The sequence below is a fragment of the Colletes latitarsis genome, chromosome 4 (genome assembly GCF_051014445.1).
Source record: "Colletes latitarsis isolate SP2378_abdomen chromosome 4, iyColLati1, whole genome shotgun sequence".
Classification (NCBI taxonomy): domain Eukaryota; kingdom Metazoa; phylum Arthropoda; class Insecta; order Hymenoptera; family Colletidae; genus Colletes; species Colletes latitarsis.
Window position 1 is genome coordinate 33,018,614 of NC_135137.1, and position 21,251 is coordinate 33,039,864.

A 21,251-nucleotide genomic window follows, 5' to 3' on the forward strand; every position below is an offset into this window, starting at 1 on the left:
TTAAATTTTTTTTATATTCTCAAATACTTACTTTACGATATCAAACGGTTGGTAAGACTTATTTTTTGGATTTGGTGACACTATGATTTTTTAAAGAAAGACAACATTTTCAATTTTGCAAAAAATTGAAATAACTTTATTATTTTACATCGTATCGTAACCGGGCAAGGGCCATTCGATTGTACTTATTTGTTACGAATTTTGAAAACAACGATCTTCATTCCACGACGAACAGATTTGGAGGTATTGTTTTTTTTTTCTTTAAAATTGTTTTCGACGACATTATGCAATGAAATTCGAGTTGGGAACTTTTTCCAGTAGGTCTAGTTCGACTGGAGTGTACCACGTTCCGGAACAACAAATAACGATTCCCGTTGATTATATTATAATTCAGAGGAAATAGTACACACCTATTTCTTCTACAATGCACTCAGTTAAAACTTCCTCCGTAAAATTTTTTAACTGTCCTTTTAAATTCGACAAGCTAGGTAGTCCGTCACCGAACCACGCCATTTTACACGTCGACACTCGTCGTTATAGGTATTTTGGAAAATGTATTTGAACACTCTTTCTGGACGTTATAAACACTGCATATTCTGACAAAACTACACACGTCAACGGCATAAAACTATCAAAACATGAAGTAACAAGAACACGTAGTAACCTTCGCAAAATACACACAAGTTTAGTCCAGCATGGTTGACACCGTCATGAAAAAAATTACTAGATTTCTTGGAATTTTCCTGCTTTGCATAACGGAATGGATATGGTAGCAAAGTGGTTAAATCTTGTATTATTTTCAATGATATTTGCAACGTATCGCTTCTCCATGTGTTTTTTTAAAACTCGACTGCTATACAATTATATAGGACATTAATTTATTGGAAAAATTTTATTACCAACAGAGACGATTCTAATTATCTGATAGGTTGGAAGAGGGCAGCATTATTAAATATAACTAAATTTAATATGTACATATATACTCTATTAGAGAAGTACGTTAATTTAAACCTGATCGTGCACGAAAATATGCGAATCATGAAATGCATCATCCGTTATAGCTTACAGCACATGATGCAAAATTGTAAACGGTAATTGGAATCTTTATTTCTTCTGTGTATTTAACTTATACAGGGTGTTCGACCACACCTGGAAAAAATTTTAATGAAGGATTCTAGAGGCCAAACTAAGACGAAAATCAAGAATACCAATTTGTTGATGGAGGCTTCGTTAAAAAGTTATTAACGTTTAAAGTTCCGCCCATACTGAATTTTTTTCTCGAAAATGCGCAAGATTTCAGGGTTATGTCTATTCACCAAAAATGATTGTAATTGACCCCCGCAAACGAAAATAATTTTTCCAGAGCGATATAAAATTTTTTTTTTTCGTCGAAAAATTTTGGCGCCTAATTAGATTTTCGGTAAGGAATTTTTTTCTCGAAAGTGCCTGGGATTTCGGGGGTATGTGTAATGACCAAAAATGATTGTAATTGACCCCTGTAACTAAATATAATTTTTTTAGTAATGATTTGAAATTTTTTAATTTCGTCTAAAAATTTCAGTACCTACTCGAATTTTTTTCTCGAAAGTGGGTAGGATTTCGAAGGTATGTATAATGACCAAAAATGATTGTAATTGACTCCCGCAATTGAAAATAATTTTTCCAGAACAATTTGAAATTGTTGAATTTAATTGTTAATAACTTTTTAATGAAGCCTCCATCAACAAATTGGTATTCTTGATTTTCGTCTTATTTTGGCCTCTAGAATCTCCCATTAAAATTTTTCCCAGGGGTGGCCGAACACCCTGTATAGTATTGGACATAAAATTTATTTTTGGAATCTATTAAGAGATATTAAAATCGTAGAAATAGTGTTTTCGTTAACAAGGTTGAATAAATCGAAGACTTTTCATATAATGTAGAATATACGTTTATTTATTACTCATTTACTTGTTTATTCAAATATTTGAGATACACAATGCACAAAGAGCCTTCTGCCACTATGTTGTTCCTCTCTGTTTTCCCTCTCCTTTTCGACCTTATTTTCCAATTAGTTACAATAAAAAACAATTAGTATTTTATAATTGCTATCATATACATTCCCTAAATTTAACAAAAATATGTTAATACAGAAATAAAACTGATAATGAACCGTTAATATTATGCTTTAGCATTCCTTACAATGATACTTGGTTTATCATCCTTTGAGTCCAGTAATTCTTTTGCAGCATAGCATACTTTTCATTTGCTTGGTTTAATGCTTTTGATTAGCCATCCAGATGCTAGAAATAAATGAAAAGTTATTAATAAATTAGCAGGGCCTGTGACACTGCATAAGACCTTGCGATTCAAGCCAAAAGTCTTACTATTCGAGCAACTAAATGTAGAAGGAACTGATTTTTGTTAATTTTGAACAAGGACCATAATATAAAAATATTTCTAATTCCTACTTGTATGATCCAGTCTATTGACTTTTATCCTTTTGTTATTGAAAGTTTGATTTGTCGTCAATTTCCTGTAAAAATTTCGAGACGTAACTTTCGAAATTATTGACACTATTATCGATAATTCAAGAAGAATACTTTGGAAACTATTACTGTCACCCGTCGAATGCGTTTGATCGCGTTATTGACATTTCAATTACTGTCAGCTGACCAAACATTGACAAGCTGGAAGATCAAATTGCTATCCTCTTAACCAAAAATCAAATTCATGTATCGATGAAGTTTGACGACATTTTTGTGTTGCATGTTAGTATCAATGAAAACATACATACTATATATTATAATACTACAAATATCGTGCATGTAATATACAAATGAAAAGTTAGGTTAGGTGCACACAGTTACAACATGGGTGACAGAATAGCATACAGTTTTGTTTCTTTAAACAACTACTATAATGACAGTAATTCTTTGTGGCCAATCGTTGTATTACGATTGTTATTATTTTCTATAATGTTAAAATAAGAAAACCATATTTTATTATGTTTATAACTCAACTACTATAATAATAGCATTTTCTTTAGTATTCTTTCGTCAGTAAGGGTATCATGTTTATTTTCCTAGTCGATTTCAAATTTCTTATCATTTCATACAAAATAAATGATGGAAAAAATTAATGTTACATATTTTGTGTACAGCTTTGTAAGGTTTATTCGATATTTCAAGTAAAACAGTTTAGGGTGACAGTAATTGGATAGGTGGCAGTAAATGAGTCATTTACTTTAGGTTTTTCTTTTATTTTTGGAAAATGCTTATAAGTACTCGGGTTTGGGGGTGGCACAGGGTAGTGTCGGACTTTTACCGACGAAAAACTACACGGTGACCTCCCTCAGGCGCTGTGAGGAGGCTCTGGGGATCATTAGAGGATCGTCCTCCCACGCCATGTTTAAAATAAACAATCGGTAAAACTAATCCTTACATTGACAGTCGTCAGTAACCTCTTATGCTTCGCGACAATAGGACGATATAAATACTGCATAGTTTTACAAAACTAGATACGTTGCACGAAGAAACAAAAGCATCCAGTAACCTTTGCAAAGTAAATAGATTTAATCGAGCATTGTTCGTCAATGCTACATAAAAAAGTACTAGATTCCTTGGGATTTTATTGTTTTATCTAACGTAATATTGTTTTCGTTTGTCTTTCTTTCAGACTCGATGATCAACATAGTCGTTTCTAATTGCCCAATAAATTTAAAGAGGGCACTGTGTTACATCTTTCAGTAGAGTTTTGGCGCCATACGATTGCTCATAACAGTTCCCGCGCGATAAATGTCCACGAATTATCTATTCCAGCGTGGAACATAGGAAGCGAACGGTAAGTAAAACCTTTATTTATTTATTGTATATAACCTAAAAGAGTTTTTGATGCTAGGTTTTTTTTTGAGATCTGTTGGTACTTTTTCATGTATCTCGGTATACAAATTTCGCATGTTACAATCGCAATAACATTTTCGTTAAGGTTATACGAACAAAAGACGTTCTTTACAATCAATAATACTCATCTATCTACCTACTTGTTCGTTTAGAAAAACATTTCGCACGCAATATGAGCAAACACGCGGGGACATTTTGATAAAAGTTCTCTTTTAAAATCCTGAATTGGTAGGAGCGTAAAAGATCGTCGGTGCCGTTTAAATGCATCACGATTATTCGCCGAAATGCACACCAGTAACACCTGTTTTAAATAGGACACTCTCGTGTCAATTTACTTCTTTTCTCGTCGGAAATAAATTGCTCGGTTTCCCTATCCTCTCTCCCGTGACTTGTAATTCGGGAATAAAAACCCCTTTGAGACGGGCCCCCGGCAGCCGTATCATTCAGAAAAGTGGCTTCGTGCGTTCAGCGAATGACGATTCAGAAGGAATTCCTTTATTCTTCTTTTAATCCTGTCGCGCGTTCCCTTTATTTTTAGGAAGTCAAGTTGATTGCATGGACATTATGGGACAGCACGTTTTTACGAGGCTTCTTTCTCCGTGGCGTGTACCAAAGTATTAGGAAGAATGGTGGGCACGAGGCCGAAGTCCTCAACGGAGGAAGGTGAGTAGCGGTTGAAAGAGGGACAGACGCTTTGCTATGCTGTGCTTACGCGCAGTGCCGTATCGCTACTTTGGGCTATTCGCTGTTAAAAAGGCGCGCGATTCGATTTAACCTCTTCATCCCCCTTTATTAATTAGCAGTATGAAAAGGTGAACACTTTGCGTTGAATTAATTTTTAGATTTATTTTTTAATATTCATACTTTTAAATACAAAGTGTTGCATCTTTGGAGCGCTTGGGGGTAGACAAAAATTATATAATGCACATTTAAATGATATGCACTGTGTTCTATGTTTTTGTATCACTTCTATGTATTTTTGATAGGATTGCTAAGTATGGAATTGTTCTTACATAATTCGATTCCTTGGGTTATTTTTCACGTAAAGGTAGCAGTTACAGCCCCTTTATTTTGTCTGTTAATAATAGACAGTAAGGTTTCTGAATTGTAAAGTGTTCATAATGGATCTTAAGTAATTCTTTATTAATTGTATAATGCACATTTAAATGATATGCACTGTGTTCTATATTTTTGTATCACTTGTATGTATTTTTGATAGAATTGCTAAGTATGGAATTGTTCTTACATAATTCGATTCCTTGGGTTATTTTTCACATAAAAGTAGCAGTTACAGCCCCTTTATTTTGTCTGTTAATAATAAACAGTAAGGTTTCTGAACCGTAAGGTGTTCATAATGGATCTTAAGTAATTCTTTATTAGTTTTAGTCTAGAAAAATATTCTCCATAGTTAGTAAGATTAGAGCAACCATGAGAAAAATTCACTGCAGTACTATGATATTTGAAGTCTCCGTGATAATACTTTCGAATAAATTGCTAGAGTTCAAGAGTCCCTTCCTTCCACACCTTTGTTTCATCTCGCGTAGCAGCAAGTGTAATAAAACTTTGAAGGTTTCTTTTCTCGACGAGGAACTCTTCTTTATCAATGTCATCGTGATCGTGATCTAGTTGACACTCGTCACTTATCATGCAAAAGATTCAACCGGGGTAAGGGAGGCATATTCTCGGCGAGTTCGCGAAGCTGATGAAAATTTAAAGTTATCTTTTAAATCATTCTGTCTAGCCGAGAAAAATATTTCTCTTCACCGTTGCTTCGACGAAAATAAATGAAACCTTTTTTCCCATTTTAGTAGACCAAAAATTTGTCTAGATGCTTCGGTAAAATTATGGTTACGTTACACATATAATACTTCTTCCTTCTTTCTGCATTTCTGACATTGAAATTCAGGGATATTTATCTTTATACATGTAACTGTTGATTTTAGTTTAGATCACATATATTTAAATATAAATATTATTATTAATGTAATTATTTATTATAGGGTAGAAAGTTAAAATTTAAAGTTATCTTTTAAATCATTCTGTTTAGCTGAGAAAAATATTTCTTTCCATCGTTCTTTTTCTCATTGTAGCAGACCAAAAATTTGTCTAGATGCTTCGGTAAAATTATGGTTACGTTACACATATAATACTTCTTCCTTCTTTCTACATTTCTGATATTAAAATTCAAGGATATTTATCTTTATACATGTAACCGTTGATTTTAGTTTTGACCATATATTTAAATATAAATATTATTATGAATGTAATTATTTATTATAGGGCAGAAAGTTTCGGTGACCTTAATCTTGATCCGTGTTATCAAGGACACCGTTTTGAGTGATCTACAACGGATCGAACAGTATGTATCTACAAATCAATCACTAATAATAAACTAGTAGAAGGGTTTCTGCAACCATTAATAGGGCTCCTGTTTAGAATTTGAATTTTTATTCATATACCTTTTTAATTAATAATTGTAATTATTTATTATAGGGCAGAAAGTTTCGGTAACCTTAATCTTGACCCATGTTATCAAGGATGCAGTTTTGAGTGATCTACAATGGATCGAACAGTATGTACCTACAAATCAATCACTAATAATAATAAATTAGTAAAAGGGTTTCTGCAACCATTTAGAATTTAGAATTTGAATTTTGATCACCTTTCTTAATAACGTGTTTTATTATTTTCGTTTACAGAATTGCTATTAGCAGTCGAAGATTCTCGCACGTGAGTCCGGAAACCTTTGTATCGGAAAGTAGCAGATCACGGTAAGACTAGCGAAAGCTTCTCGGGCAAAACGTGCCGTAGAAATTCGCGGAGAAATGTAGTAAAAAATTGTCGGGGCTGGCTAATCGCAACGAGTCGAGCGAGACGAGGATCGCGTCGAAAATGTTTCGGCGGCTCGGGTCGCGTGACGCGGCGCAATTTCGCCGTGGCACGCTCGAGAGCGCGAAGGCCCTGGTCTGGGTACGTCACTGTCCGCGCTATCACGATTAACAGAGCGAGCGAGCGGGGTACGTTGGTAGGCGGAAGGGAGAGGGCGCGCGCGGCGAAGGAAAGGTGAAGGAAAGGAAGGCGCGCAAGGTAAAGGCATATCTTGGATCCTTCGGTTGACTCGGCTCAGTCTGATCCGAGCCAAGCCACTGCCCTGATCTCCGCGAGCGTGTGCCTCCCGCTCGCCGCGGTTGGATCCTCCTCTCTCTATCTCTCTCTTTCTCTCTCTGGCTGCTCCTGACACGTTCCACGGTGTCTAATCCAACCGGTGTCATCGATCGACGATCCGACTTCCTTCCTGCGCGGTCGGTTCAAGTCGCTGTTCGGTTAACCGTGGCCGTCGCGCGTTCGCCCGACAGACGAAAATCGCCACCTGACATGTCACAGTGCGCGCACCAGCAACGCGCCGACCGTCGCTGGTTCACGCGCGTTCAGTGAGAAACGGAAGCGGACCTTGATCGGTCCTCGCTCTACCCGCGTTTCGAATCCTTTCGTACCCCGTGACTCTGGTGCGCGCGTTCGTTGGAAAACGAAGAATTTCTGTGGGATCCCTTCGCAGCCCCGACACCGGAAGTGTGATGACCCTTCCAGCGGGACCGGCTGCATCGATCAACGCGGGGACAGCGTGCCTTCGATCTGCGATCTGAGTTTCGCGGTCAAGGTGCGTACGTACGAAGCTCCGTTGGAATGCCCCTGAACTTAGACACTTTTTGAACGTTTTTGTCTCGATGGAACACCGTTCGGGGGCAATCTTCGTAGCTCGATGTTTCTTTTTATTTACCTCTGTGTCTCTTCTTTTCAAGCGTTCGATACGGTTTCCCGATTCTCGAGTCTCGGTCTCTATCGAAGACGATACCGAGGAGAATTGTTTTATTCACGAAGGCGATATTATTCTTCATTTTATTGGCTCACGGTGTCTCTTTGTCTCGGCGCGGATAGACGCGCGGCGCAAACGGGGAAAAATTTATCGTCGAGTATAATTTGATGCCCCCTTAAAAGTCGATCGACGAATGCTTAATGTGGGACGGGAGCGAGGACTCGTATTGTATTCCGAAACGCGTCGTCGACGTCGTGTTTTCTACCGATGGTGGCTCTGAAAACGTCACGGATAAATGAAACATTTTTCCCGCTTCTTTATGGCAGACAATGGGCTATTAGCCGCGAGCACCAATTACGGAGCTGTACAGCGCGCTTCTTTCCTCGGATAAGTTGTATGCGCGAGTAAAGTAAGCGGTCGGTCGCGTCTTTTCCGTCGCGACGCTCGCTGGGGACGCGAGATAGACGAAACCGGACAGAGAAAAATCAAAGAAGCCCAAAAGGTAGTCGCTCGTTTACAGCGAAAGCTCCAGCACGCGTAAACTCGAACTAATTGGACGATGTCGTCGGAACGTTGCCTTCGATGCCCTCTGACTTCGGAATACGCGGGTCGTTTTGCTGGTAATTGACCGGACAAACTATTTTCTAGAAATTATCGATCGTTTCTTGCTTCTTTCGCGCGATAGGAACGATAGGGACAGCTTCTGTAAAGGTGCTTTATTAATAATAAATCGATTCCTTGGACCATTCTGTGCTTGAAAGATACAGGGTATAGAGTTATCGCAATCTTTAGAAGATATTTCATTTTATTTTTACTGTTACAAGTACAGGTAACCCTATAACACGGTAGATAGGTTCCTAGAAAATGCCGTGTTGTGTGAAATCGTGTTATATGAGACTCAGAGCCAGTATAAAAAGGGGAGTTACGTTCCGAAAACTTATTGAAAACAAATATTTTTTTTAAATTCTACATAAGCAACTTAATTTTTGTGAAAAATATAAATGTATGTAAAACACAAAACAAAAAATATTATTTTAATTTAATGCTTAATTTAGTAAATTATAATTTGTTTATATATTTTCATGTAAAGACACTATAGCTCATTATTCCTTCGCGTCACTATTTTAAGGTAATTTAGTTTTTAAATATGTCAAGCAAAAATCATGTTATCCAGTGTTTTACGAAGGTTTTCGAAATTTTCTTACCGTGTTGTAGGAGGGTTACCTGTACTTCAATTCAATATTGTAGCTAATATTTCATGGTTTTCCTGCGAGATCTTCTAAATCAAAGTGCAATTGTTTGTTCTGGTAAAAAGCTAGAAAGATGGAATTACGCTGAATTACGAGGATCGTTTAATAAGTCCTTAGAAAAAGATAGAAAAACAAATTATTTTAGGTAGGTTTTTTTTGTTATTTTGCAACATAATCTCCTTTTAGCTCTATACACTTTTCCAAGTGTTTCTCCAACTTTTTTAAGCCATCTAGAAAGTAAGATTTCGGAAGATCTTCAAAATAAGCATCTGATTGGACGGTGATCTCCTCGTCGACGTGTACCGTTGTCCGTTGAGCCATTTTTTTAAGTTTGTAAATAAAGAAAAAGTCACTGGGGGCCAAATCCAGTGAATAAGGTGGACGTTGTAATAATTCGAACTTTAATCCCATGATTTTGTCTTGACGCAAAAGGAAGTACCTTGCTTCGATCGACAATAAAAATGGAACCATGTGGTGGATATAACTGAAACTTTGAGAGTTGTCTAGTGAGTCATGATGCTTACTAAAAACAAATCATTTTCGATACTACGAGGGCCAGGTCTTGAATTTTCTAAGGACTTTTCTAAGATTGATCCCCTCGTATTTGAATGTATACCAGTCTCTCCAGAAAAAAAAACAAAATAAAATTTGTCACTCAATACATATTAGAGTGAATAGCCAATTCGTCGAATATCTCTATAATCCTAAAAATTAATTTTTTTATAACCAATATAGTAAATTTAGTAATTAGAAATGTATTCAAGGTTCCAATTTATAAGGCTGTACTATCTGTACGTGGTATCGGAGTTTGGTTTGGCGTAAATTTTGAGAAAACGATGTATTGGCGCGGTGATGTTGGTCAAGTTCGAATCTTTATCGTAACGTTGGTTATCGCCAGTGGCGAATCTGCATACGAACGCGTCGATGGACGGCCCTCCTTATCGTAACCGCAGATTCCGAAGGTAAAAGCGACCGAGAGAGGGAATCGAGGACACCATAACCGTCGTTGATATTTACACGGGGAAATTGCAGCTTCGCGGCTGGTTAATCGTATCGGTTGTTCGAGGTTGTTTTCGTTTTTCGGGTTACGACAGGGAGACTGAAAAATAAGGCGAGGTAAATGTCCTCCAATTATCGACACAGTTTTCTCACAATCGTGGCTTTGATCGATAGCAGAAAGCTCTGGGTATCAGTTTCTATCTGTACAAAAATATAAATAGGGTACAACGCAATATCTTCTACAGTTTTAAAGGACAAGTCATCAAAGTCCCGGTACTCGACTATATTAATGTACAAATTCGAAAAAATAAATATTTTTTTTGCTACTTAAATTAGTACGCAAAACGTCGTCTTGGTGAATCGGTATACTTTTTTGAAAATGACTCTCTTTAGAAAAAATTATTAATATCTTACAACTAATATAGTATTATAGATGTGAATTAAAATACACCGTAAGAAAAAAAATATTTCTTTGAAGTTAGTATGTAGAATATGTGTTGATAAATGGATTGTAAAAATTCAAACAACAGACAATGTTACAGACGTAAATTTGTTAGCAGTCGAATTTGTTTGTCTCGAAAGGCGGTAATTCCGCGATTCTGTTTATTTTTTAAAAATTATAATTCACACGATAACCACAAATCGTTCGGAACAAGAATTTCTCTGGTTTGTCTTGGTTCGGTTGACCACAATTGCTTGAATTATGCACACCATCGTATAACTTTATTTTTATGTCCTTCGACACGGTAGTATACAGGGTGAGGTACTTCGGACAGACCACTTGAATAACTCGTTTACTTTTGGTGGTAGAAAAAAATGCTGGAAACAAATCTTGTTTGCTTTCGAAGAGAACATAATATCAATTTGTTTTTTTCTTTAAACGGTATTATCAATGCTTTATAGCAGATTTCGATGAAGCAATTAATCCTGAGTGCAAAAGTATTAAGGTGCAACTATAGTAAAATTAATATTTTCCGATATATGCAGCTTCTAATATATTTCACCTTGATTGGCCTTGAATGACCTTGAATTATAGGTCGTTGAACTGGTCCTTCCACGAACAGAATATTTTCCAAGATATACAACTTTCGTAACAGTGAACTCTCGATATTCGAAGCCAATATAACATATTAGGTTAACAATTATTAGTTTAATAATTCCAGTATTGTACAAGTGCTTCTAGAATTAATTGTTTTTATCCAAAAATCTAACGAAACAGTTCGAAGAGTGTTGAAAAGTATGGTATTGGTAATTGAAATTTTAAACTATTTATTTCTCAATAAAAATAAATCACAGCCCTTTTATTATTTTATAAATATACAGGGTGTTCGGCCATCCCTAGGAAAAATTTTAATGGCAGATTCTAGAAGCCAAAATAAGACGAAAATCAAGAATATCAATTTGTTGATGGAGGCTTTATTAAAAAGTTATTAACGTTTAAAGTTTTGACCTTACAGAATTTTTTTCTCGAAAATGCGTAGGATTTCGAGGATATGTCTATTCAACAAAAATGCTTGTAATTGACCCCTGTAACTAAATATAATTTTTTTAGTATGATTTGAAATTTTTTAATTTCGTCTAAAAATTTCACACCTCGAATTTTTTTCTCGAAAGTGGGTAGGATTTTGGGGGTATGTCTATTCACCAAAAATGTTTGTAGTTGACCTCTGTAACTAAATATAATTTTTTTAGTATGATTTAAAATTTTTTAATACCTTTTTAACGAAGCCTCAGTCAAGAAATTGATATTCTTGATTTTCGTCTTATTTTGGCCTCTAGAATCTCCCATTATTACTATTAAATTTTTGTCAGTGACGATCATTTTTAAGATCTCGACGTAACATTTCCAGAACACGTTTCAAAGACTTCACGTTAATATAAAGTAGAGAGAAGGAAAAACGACTTTTTTAGTATTTTCGAAGGCGTGAGGCTCCTTAACGATTCCGACGATGCGATCGGTGTAGTCGCACGTTAACGATAACGATCGCTGTTCGTTGTAGGAACGCTCGGAGCGAACTGTTCGTCGAATTGGGAACTTTGTTCGGGTGTACGGGTCGTTTCAAGTCACGGTCGAATAGGAAATGGACACGCTAATCGGTAAAGGCAGACTTCTCTGCAATTAATTCCGCGATATGGTTTAACCATGGCAATAAGCTAAGCTCCGTCAGTTTCTATTAACCCGAGACAGATTCAGGGATTCTGGATTTGAAACCTGTTCCACGGATGCATCAGGCCAGCGAGCGCTCGCTTCGAGTTCAATGGCACTCGTCAGTTCGGCACATTGAACAGACATTTTTAAAACGACACGAGGACAAAAGGCGTACTTGGACTCTTGACCTTCTGCCGGCGGCCAGCGACGGGTGACTATCCCTTGAAAACGTATCTGTACGTGACGGGAAACAATTACGCCTGTGACTACGAGAAAACGATAGACGACGGACACGTGACCATGATTTTTCTATAGCCGTTGGGATAAGTCAGACAAAAGAATGGTAATCCGAAGAAGCAGCTTCTTCTGCCGGTTTGTTCGTGCTGTCGACGATCGTTCGAAGAAACGCGTTATTTCGTTACGAATATTGCTTCTTCGTCCTAGAGATTTTTAACTCTAGAAATGGCCAAAATGGCCCGTTCGTAATTTCTAATAAAAATTATAAGAAATTCATTCGAGTAGATTTTTGAAAATTTACAGTATCTTTCTAGGAGGGAACGAATAAACATTTACAAATGAATACACCATAGTTCTCGATATATTTGTTACGAAGATATGTGTATGTTTGTATTTGAAGTAAAAAATGGATACACGAGTGGACTCGAATTATTTTGGATCGAATAAATCTCGCAACCTGGTAGACTGTCGCTCGCAAATATTTGCCCATCCGCGTGTATCTCTCATTTCGACGAATAGAGATTTGTAACTTTAGAAATGGCCAAAATGGCCCGTTCGTAATTTCTAATAAAAATTGTAAAAAATTCACTCGAGTAGATTTTTGAAAATTTACAGTAGCTTTCTACGAGGGAACGAATAAACATTTACAAATATATACACTATAATTGACAATATATTTGTTACGAAGATATGTGTATGCTTGTACTTGAAGTAAAAAATGGATACACGAGTGGACTCGAATTATTTCAGATCGAATAAATCTCAGAACCTGATGGATTGTCGTTCACAAATATTTGCCCATCCGCGTGTATCTCTCATTTCGAATCAGTGTCGAACAAAATTCCTGACAAAGTTATTAACAATTTTGTCTTGTACGAAAGCATTTTACTTTTGCTCGTTTTATCGTTCGAGCGGCCAATAACAGCGGCGTATCGGTATTTTTAGAGTTGAAATAAATCCGAAGGGAACGCAAAGTGGCATAAATTTTATTTTGACGTTCTCTTACTATTTCAGGCTGAGTATCATAACTGTAGACGCTTCGCGGGTAGGATAAAGAAGTGTAAAAGAATCCACCAGTAACGATTGCCTCGGGCTAATAACTGATGGTCGTGGGTGATCACGCTGGCATTGAACAGAGAACAAATCACGAGCTGTGCTTATCTCGTGGTCGTAAATTGTTAGAAAAATTGGTGCTATTTTATGCGAAAGAAATACAGTTATGGCGAGTGTTTAGCGTATCGGGAACATCGTTTAATTAACATTGTCGCTACCGTTCGTTTCGATAATTGTCTGTTACGATACTACTATGCTTGTAGTTTATTCAAATGCAGTATTTTCTGAATCGGGATACATTTGTCGTGATCTTTTGTTGATCTATCTATTTAACAAATTGGCTCTGCGTTCGTTTTCTGTTACTACAAAATTAGAATACTTGGTTTTATTTCATCTACAACAAGATGTATCTAGATCGTGCACTTTCCAAATTATGTACTTTGAGGAATTTCAGTAAACATCGTGAGTAAACTATTGTACCGAATTTTTAGATAACTTAGATCTTCAGTGCTTAGTAAAAATATGTTTTTAAATACTAAAAAAAAAATACTCTACGTAATTAAGTTTTTCAACGCGACATTGACCCGAAACATACCGCAAAAGTGGTAAAACTGGTTACGTGCTAGACACGCAGAACTTTTATCGTTGCCAGCTCAATCAGCTGACCTAAATCCCATTGAACCACGTATCGGAGGAACTAGGAACTGGTATCAGAAACATAAAGCACGGCAAGAAAGGCAAGCTGTTACAGTCGTTAAAAGATGAATGGAAAAAAATTCCGGTTCAATAAATTAACGTCTTAACGGGTCAATGCCTCGAAGGCGTAGATCAGCGACTGTTCCAAAGAGCCATGAGTCGCAAAGTATTGAAATTTAATCATACCTTGCGCTTCTTCCCCTCAAAGTGAAAGCAGCTCCGTGTAGGCAAGTTTGGAAATTAAAAATCGAGTGCAAAAACGATCGAAATTCTCGACGAAACGGGGGTATCTCGGTGCACGCGTTGCATCGGCGATTCGCGAAACGTTAATGGAGCTGGAATGAGAAGTCTTATCACATCCTGCATACTCATTAGCCGTCGCGACGTCATCAGATTTCCACTTCTTCCGTTCCTCGTAACGCAAACTTTCTGGCACGCGATTTCAAATTGCTCGAGAGTTCCAAGAGCCATTGATGGCTTCATCGGCTCGAAAAAGAAGAATTCCTTCCATTAACCCTTTATTAAAGGTGGGACGAGGGGATGAGAGGCGGTGAAAAATGTACGGTTATATTAACTTTGGATCCTTTGTATACCTTTTAATATGTAACCGATCGTTTCAAGCGTCTGTGCATCAAGAGATTGGGTATTCAGAATAAAAATGTTGGTCGATAGTTTTGCAATTCACGAACACTTGTTAAGGGTAGATTCTGTTGTTAGTAATAAAACATAGGAAAGGTATAAATTAGTACTACGTTTTCTGAATGTACTTTTTCATTTAAAAAATACATTAATTAACTTAAATTTTAAACAAGGTAACAATAATTAGAGTCTTTCTTGCATTTCGTCTTACGGACCATATACTTACGAACAATATATTATCGATATATTTTTCCAAATCGATAAATTAATGAAATAGTGCGATAAAACTATGCTCATCTGATGTTTACTAAACGAAAAAATGTGAAAAACTGTTGAACACATATATGTTAGGGGAATCCCCGAATACTATAGATGGACGATCATTAGTGCGAGTCAAATTTCATAGATGTCATTACATATATTCATTTTGCTTCATGTATTTGCTAATATTTGAGTTTCTTTTTATATGGAAGCAAATAACAATAGAGATGAAACATTATTACGTCAATTATAATAATCTCATGTTCACATAATGCATATTTCGGCCAAAATCAAGAAAGCGAATGTGGTGGACGTGAGTCACTGTATATGTCCGCCACTGTATATTCGATTCTCGTGGTAACCGCGTGAAATTTCGATTCCGTTGTACGATCGGGTGGGGAAACGTGGCCGTTTCGCGAGGCGTTTGAGAAAGCGGGCAACGATTTATTTCTCTCCGGATGGAGACCAAAGTCTCGGCCAAGTCCGTCTCTGATTGGGATTCGATATCCAGTCGCGTACACGTACCGCGTGCAAACGAATAAAATAATTCATCAGGGCCCCGGTGACAGCGGCGAGCGCGTCGGCTAATGAATAAAACGTGAACACGTTCACAAAACCCGCGACGATCGTGGCGAACCCGTGAGGAGACATTGAGGAGCACCAGAAGCCGCCTGGCGACTCGTTCGCTGCCAGAACCTGGAAGGCTACTCGAATACCTTCGGTATTCAAAGCTTCTCTCGGGAATGCAAAGCACGAGCCATTAATTTTCTTAGCGATTCGTCGAGCGTAGGGACATTCTTTTCAGGGTTGATATATTGCGCGACGCGGCGGCCAACGTTTATACGCGATTTTTATTTGAGTCCGGCTCCGATGGGGGGGAAAAGCCCTCCTACCGGCTTCGGCTTCTAGTCGAAACGCTCGAACATTGTAAAATGAAGAGGCCAACGGAGGCGAATATTCAATCGCGGATCGCGGCCGATTGAAATAAGCCTCGGTCGCCCGTGCGCCATCCGCGAATGCGTCCGCCTCGCGGCGCTCCGTAATTTTGCGCCGGCTAATGAGTTTAAATATTTAAATTGCAACGAACCGGGCCCCACGGAAAAGAAGCCCCCTCGATGATTTACTCTCGCCTATATACCGGTGCATTTATCAGTACACCCTTGAGTCCTCTCTCGCGAGCGCGCACGCGTTTGCTACCTTCGCTTTTTAATCAGTCCTCCGTTCGACCGTGTATCACCGCGGCCGGTACACAAATAGCGACGCGTTATAAATAGCCCGTGATAGTGCGAAACGCGATACCGTACCGTGGAAATAATCGAGCCGCAATAATAATTTACAATTTACCGGCGACTATGGTGCCTGGCCTTTGCTTACAGGGATGGAGAACCTTTTGGGCCTTTCGAACGCTCCTTGTCGGTTCAAGATTTCTCCTCGTTTTTCTATTTGTAAGATTTTTTAGATTTTCGATACGTTAGGGATTGTTCACGTATTATTTTATATTTCTTTCCACCCTCTCTCCCCCCCCCCCCCCATTTAGAAGCTTTCATATCGGTTTAACTCTTTGGGGCACGCTGGGATTAAAAGTGTCCCACTTATTTTATGTTTTTACATTATGTGATAATGGAGTAGTAATAATAATTTACAATTTACCGGCGACTATGGTGCCTGGCCTTTGCTTACAGGGATGGAGAACCTTTTGGGCCCTTCGAACGCTCCTTGTCGATTCAAGATTTCTCTTCGTTTTCCTACTTGTACGAGTTTTTAAATTTTCGATACGTTAGGGATTGTTCGCGTATTATCTTACATTTCTTTCGACCCTCTTCCCCCCCTCCCCCCCATTTAAAAGCTTCCATGTCGGTTTAACTCTTTGGGGCACGCTGGGATTAAAAGTGTCCCATCTTTTTGATGCATTGTAATTCATGGTGGGACATTTTTAGTACCACCTCGAAATATTGCAATAGTTGCATACGCATAGGTTTATATTTCGTCTTATTTACGTAAAGTAATTGGTAATATCTTCAACAAATGTTACAAATTGTATTCACTTCTGTTGGCAACGTTCAACATGCCAATACAGGTTCATCGATTGTTGCAAGCTGAAGGTTTATTGCGAATTTAATTGAACTGTTACTATTTTTTTATGTTTTTACATTATGTGATACCTTTATTAATAAAAATATACCAACTTTGTTTAATTTAAAACGTAACAAAATTTCTATGCAACATAGGTCTACTTTATTATCTGAAAAGATAATGTGCCCCAAAGAGTTGAAAGTCCACAGTATATTGATAGTAACTGTTTCTTGCATAATAAGTAGACTGCGGATGTTTATGCATTTATGGGAAATTTTAATTCTCAAGAAACTACTACTTATATGTGAAAATATAAGAATTAGTTACAGTAAGATACGAATTGTTATTTTTAAGGGTTGAGACAACCATCTAGAAAGCTTCCATTTCATTGATTCTATTAATAAAAATTTGTATAAGGATCTTCAGTCTACTAACGAGGAATCGTTTTGAAACAAAGAGATCTGGCAGATCTAGCGCATCGTTCCTTGAACCTGACGCTATTAATCGTTTAAACAGTCTCCAATTAGTCGATAGTTGATTAGTTTGATGGATAGGACTCTTAGATTTGTCTTAGATCCGGTAATATTATATCTTATGCCAAAAATATTACTGTTTCGAAATTATGAAGTGATACATCCAGTTTTTCAACTGCCTCTTTTGACTAAATTTTAAGCAGGTGTGTCTGTTATTTACAAGTCTGTTTATTATGTTATGTGTATGTTATTATGTTTAGACATAATTGACCGTTTTGAATTTAGATTAGAAATGCCTTGATTTCTACGGAGCGTTTGATATCTCAGTAATAACTCGTGTGTTGTGCATCATTCCTAATTAGCTTTTACATCGCTTATGCCTTTTCCGAACCAAGCTCACCGCGTTTGGTTTCGTTGCTCGACACAGACACTTGAACATCTATTTTAACATAAGAAAAATGAAGGAATGATACGAATCAACGTGCATATGCAACGCATACTGTTGAAATGTGTTTGATTGCTTGTTAGATGTAGTTTTAATGAAAGAGTAAGAGTTTGACTATCGTTTTCAAGGAGGAAACAATGTATGAAATTGTATTCTCAAACCACTGATTTAATCTTTAACTGATGGTTAAACTGTAATCATCGTTGTTATTAAATAACGAAAACTTAACTTTACTCGAACGTAACTTTTCTGTTTCAAATTAGACAGCTGACATGCTGCGCGAAGTTCCTTCTTTCAAACATCTGTCACTTCGTCTACTCATTGAAATCAACTTCCGAACGCGAACCTTTCAAGTCCGTGCTTCTAGGCTCTAGAGCAGTGATTATCAACTTTAAGGAGTCGAACAAGTAACTATTCTATAAATGTAAACATTTTCGGTGAGGTACTTGTTGCAATCTTCGTGACACATAACAACAAAGAAAGGTATTCCTTTGAAACGAAAAAAAATGTTTTATAAAGTATTTAAAAGAAACTTATTTAACGAGAAGTTTCCATGTATAATCTTACTGGAATTTGGTGATTACTCGCATAGTTTGAGAGTTTCGTCTCGATGCAATAGTCATGGCCTTTTGTAAGTCCGCTTCTACAGTCGTGTTTCGCCATTTTCGCAGTTGAAAATGATGACTCACGCGGGTGGGTAGAGCAGAAGAATGCCTTTACACGTAGGACAACACGAACCAGGATGGGATATTTATCTTTAGAGACAAGAGGGTAAATGTTGCTTTTAGGAGATACAGTTCCCGTAACAACACACTTGAACGTAAGATCGCTTTAAAGGACCAACAGTTCTATTCCCAAGAATGGTCCATTTTCTTCAAAGCATCGTTCAACACGGATGGGATACATTTTCAATATTAAAGTTCACGATTGCAAACGAAATAGATTTATTAGTCCTTTCACGTTTCATTATTTCGCCGAGTAAGAATCTTGTCCGTGACATCAAAGACACTTTTAGCATTTTGTAGATTATTAAAACTGTAACTTAAGATTGCATCAAATCGGTACTTAACAAACATTCCAACAGAATTTTCTCGAACGAAAGATCTCTGTTTCGTCGTTGAAGGATAAAATCGTTTAATATTTATTACAATGTACGCGAAACGGGGAGCAATTTTGTCAAGCGAGAGGCGATTTAATTAATTTGGTCACGTTTGCGTGTCGGTATACCGGGGAATTGAATTTATTGGTGCGCGTGATCGGTTTGGATCGCGAACGATCGGTTGGCGACCACTGCCCGAGGACACGGAGACACGCGCTTCTTCGCATCAGCTCGCTATTCAACTTCTAATACCTACATATCGATTACCCGTGGAGAAGCGGTTCTTCTTTAATCAGTTTTTCCCGCTGGCTGGCGAGATGCATGCCAGCAGGTCCCGATGAAGGCATTTTAAGTGGCAGCTACGATCGTGCACGCGCACGTACGTTACCACGGACGAGCGTACGTCGAACAGCCGAGGCAATCGTATTCGAGATGTTACGTCGGAACTATGAGCTAACGGTAATACCACGGCCAGCGGAGGAGCTGTTTACGATTTTTTAGCCGACAGCAGGAAGCGTTCGACGGTGGCTCGAGGCGTTGGAAATAAATTTGTGACCGCGCGCACGCGGCCGATTAGCAAATCGTCCAAAACGACGCGAAACCTGTCCGGATGCACGGATCGTAAAAATCATCGCATCCTCTCGACGGCGATTCGCGCTGCCTTTCGTTTTCCTTACCGCGCGTACCCTCGTCGATTGGCCTGTTCGTTTCGTTAAATGTAACAAGCCCGAACGGGTCGACTGCCGTGACGATCGACGATCGTTTATTCCCGTTACGCTCTGTAATCGGCCGTCACAGTGGCTGGACATCCTAAAAAGCTGATCAAAATACCTCCAAGTACTCTCCAACAATTTACAGCGGGGGCACACGCTCAACTTTTTTTTAAATACTACCAATTTACTTATATTTTATATTCGTACACTGAAACTTGTTCTTCAGGGATTCTTTACCAAATTTTATTTATCACACTGTGGTACTTCTATTTACGAAGCAATCTTTTTTCTTTTGGCGAGTAATGTCCAATTACAAAACCAATACAGAAGTATGGTAATATAAATAGTAATGTAAAGTAACACAAATCGACAATACGTGAGTGTTTTTCCAAATCACCCATCCTTAACGTTGATGATCGATCGAGCACGACCGTTGACAAATTTTGTTTCTAATTTATTCACATAAAAATTTCGAAATATTTCAATGTACGATGAAATGGACTTGTTCTAGTTTCAAAAACAACAGATTCATAAGAAACAAATTTTTTTCATTTATAGCGTACGTGTTTTAGTGTTCTGTAACATACAAGATCGATGAAAGGTGTTTCTCTTAAAAAAAATTCATTCTTTGTTTGCATACGAGTACTTTAGTTAGGGTTGATTAGAACGCTTTTCATCCTCCTCAAATTAAACGCTACCATTCGAGGCGTTAAGCATTCCTTCCGCATTTCCACCAATTAAGGTAGTTAGGCATTCCTTTTCCCCCGGAAGAAACAGTACATCGATTTCGATTTCTTCTCGAACGATCCTCGATTTTCCCGAGGCGATAAAAAGAAGGCAGTCGCGTCGAAATTAAATACTCGTTAGGATCGGTGCTCGTAAAAATTTTCTGCAAAGTGTGTGGTCATTTTCTTGAGTCGTTCGTGCACATTTTCTTCGACGGACGTTGCACGGCTTGCGGTTAATGTTTGAGATATTCGACTCTGAACATCGTTTAAAAAGAGTATATAATGTCGGTATAACGTCTGCCTGGACGTTCATCTTTTATGTATATCTTTTCGATGCTTTTATCGTCATACATACCTTAAAGTTGCATTTCAGTGGCTGGAAATTCGACCAAATTATTCCTTTCTTTGTTCGTGTTAATTTACTTGCAATTGCTTTTAAAGCGCCTTTCGTGTTCTCTACTAGCATATGCTGAGTAATATTGTTACCTGCAGCTACCACGGAATTCCACAATTCATCCCGATTTTCGAAAGCGTTTCTGTAGACTGATTGCTTCGCTGCACCCTAGAAATTATAGTCTAATGGTATAATATCCGGTGATCGAGGAGGCCATTTTACAGGAGCGTTGTTTCTACGTTCTATCCATTGATGTGGGTAATGGGCGTGCAACCAGTATCTGCAATAGTAAAATGTACAGGAACTCGCGTTGTAATCGACAGTGTCCTTGTTATCGTCAATGAAAT

At 37.8% G+C, this 21,251-nt stretch overlaps 2 protein-coding genes and 2 long non-coding RNA genes across 5 annotated transcripts in view; 2 read left to right on the top strand and 2 right to left on the bottom strand.

The window, feature by feature from the left end:
* LOC143341307 (uncharacterized) overlaps nucleotides 1-677 on the bottom strand; it is a 54,111-nt gene extending 53,434 nt beyond the window's left edge. Inside the window, exon 1 of the mRNA XM_076764150.1 lies at nucleotides 411-677. Within this exon, the coding sequence (XP_076620265.1) occupies nucleotides 411-513 (103 nt within the window). The 5' untranslated portion in view covers nucleotides 514-677. The remainder of the gene's footprint in view (nucleotides 1-410) is intronic.
* Nucleotides 678-1,998: 1,321 nt separating this feature from the next.
* On the bottom strand, nucleotides 1,999-2,843 carry LOC143341073 (uncharacterized). Its single transcript, XR_013079558.1, has 3 exons — nucleotides 2,451-2,843; nucleotides 2,182-2,282; nucleotides 1,999-2,103 (listed from the first exon to the last, which is right to left on the bottom strand). It is a non-coding gene; the product is annotated as an uncharacterized LOC143341073 (long non-coding RNA).
* Nucleotides 2,844-4,116: 1,273 nt separating this feature from the next.
* Nucleotides 4,117-6,222, top strand: LOC143341358 (uncharacterized). The gene is made up of 3 exons (XR_013079585.1): nucleotides 4,117-4,175; nucleotides 4,420-4,544; nucleotides 6,162-6,222. It is a non-coding gene; the product is annotated as an uncharacterized LOC143341358 (long non-coding RNA).
* Nucleotides 6,223-6,229: 7 nt separating this feature from the next.
* LOC143340971 (band 4.1-like protein 4) overlaps nucleotides 6,230-21,251 on the top strand; it is a 102,254-nt gene continuing 87,232 nt past the window's right edge. The window contains exons 1-3 of one of the 2 annotated variants that reach the window (XM_076763447.1): nucleotides 6,230-6,240; nucleotides 6,375-6,453; nucleotides 6,581-6,652. The gene's annotated coding sequence lies outside the window, so the exon portion shown is untranslated. Of the gene's footprint in view, nucleotides 6,241-6,374; nucleotides 6,454-6,580; nucleotides 6,653-6,701; nucleotides 7,540-21,251 lie in introns of those variants that run through there. The other variant, XM_076763446.1, reaches the window with a different exon arrangement.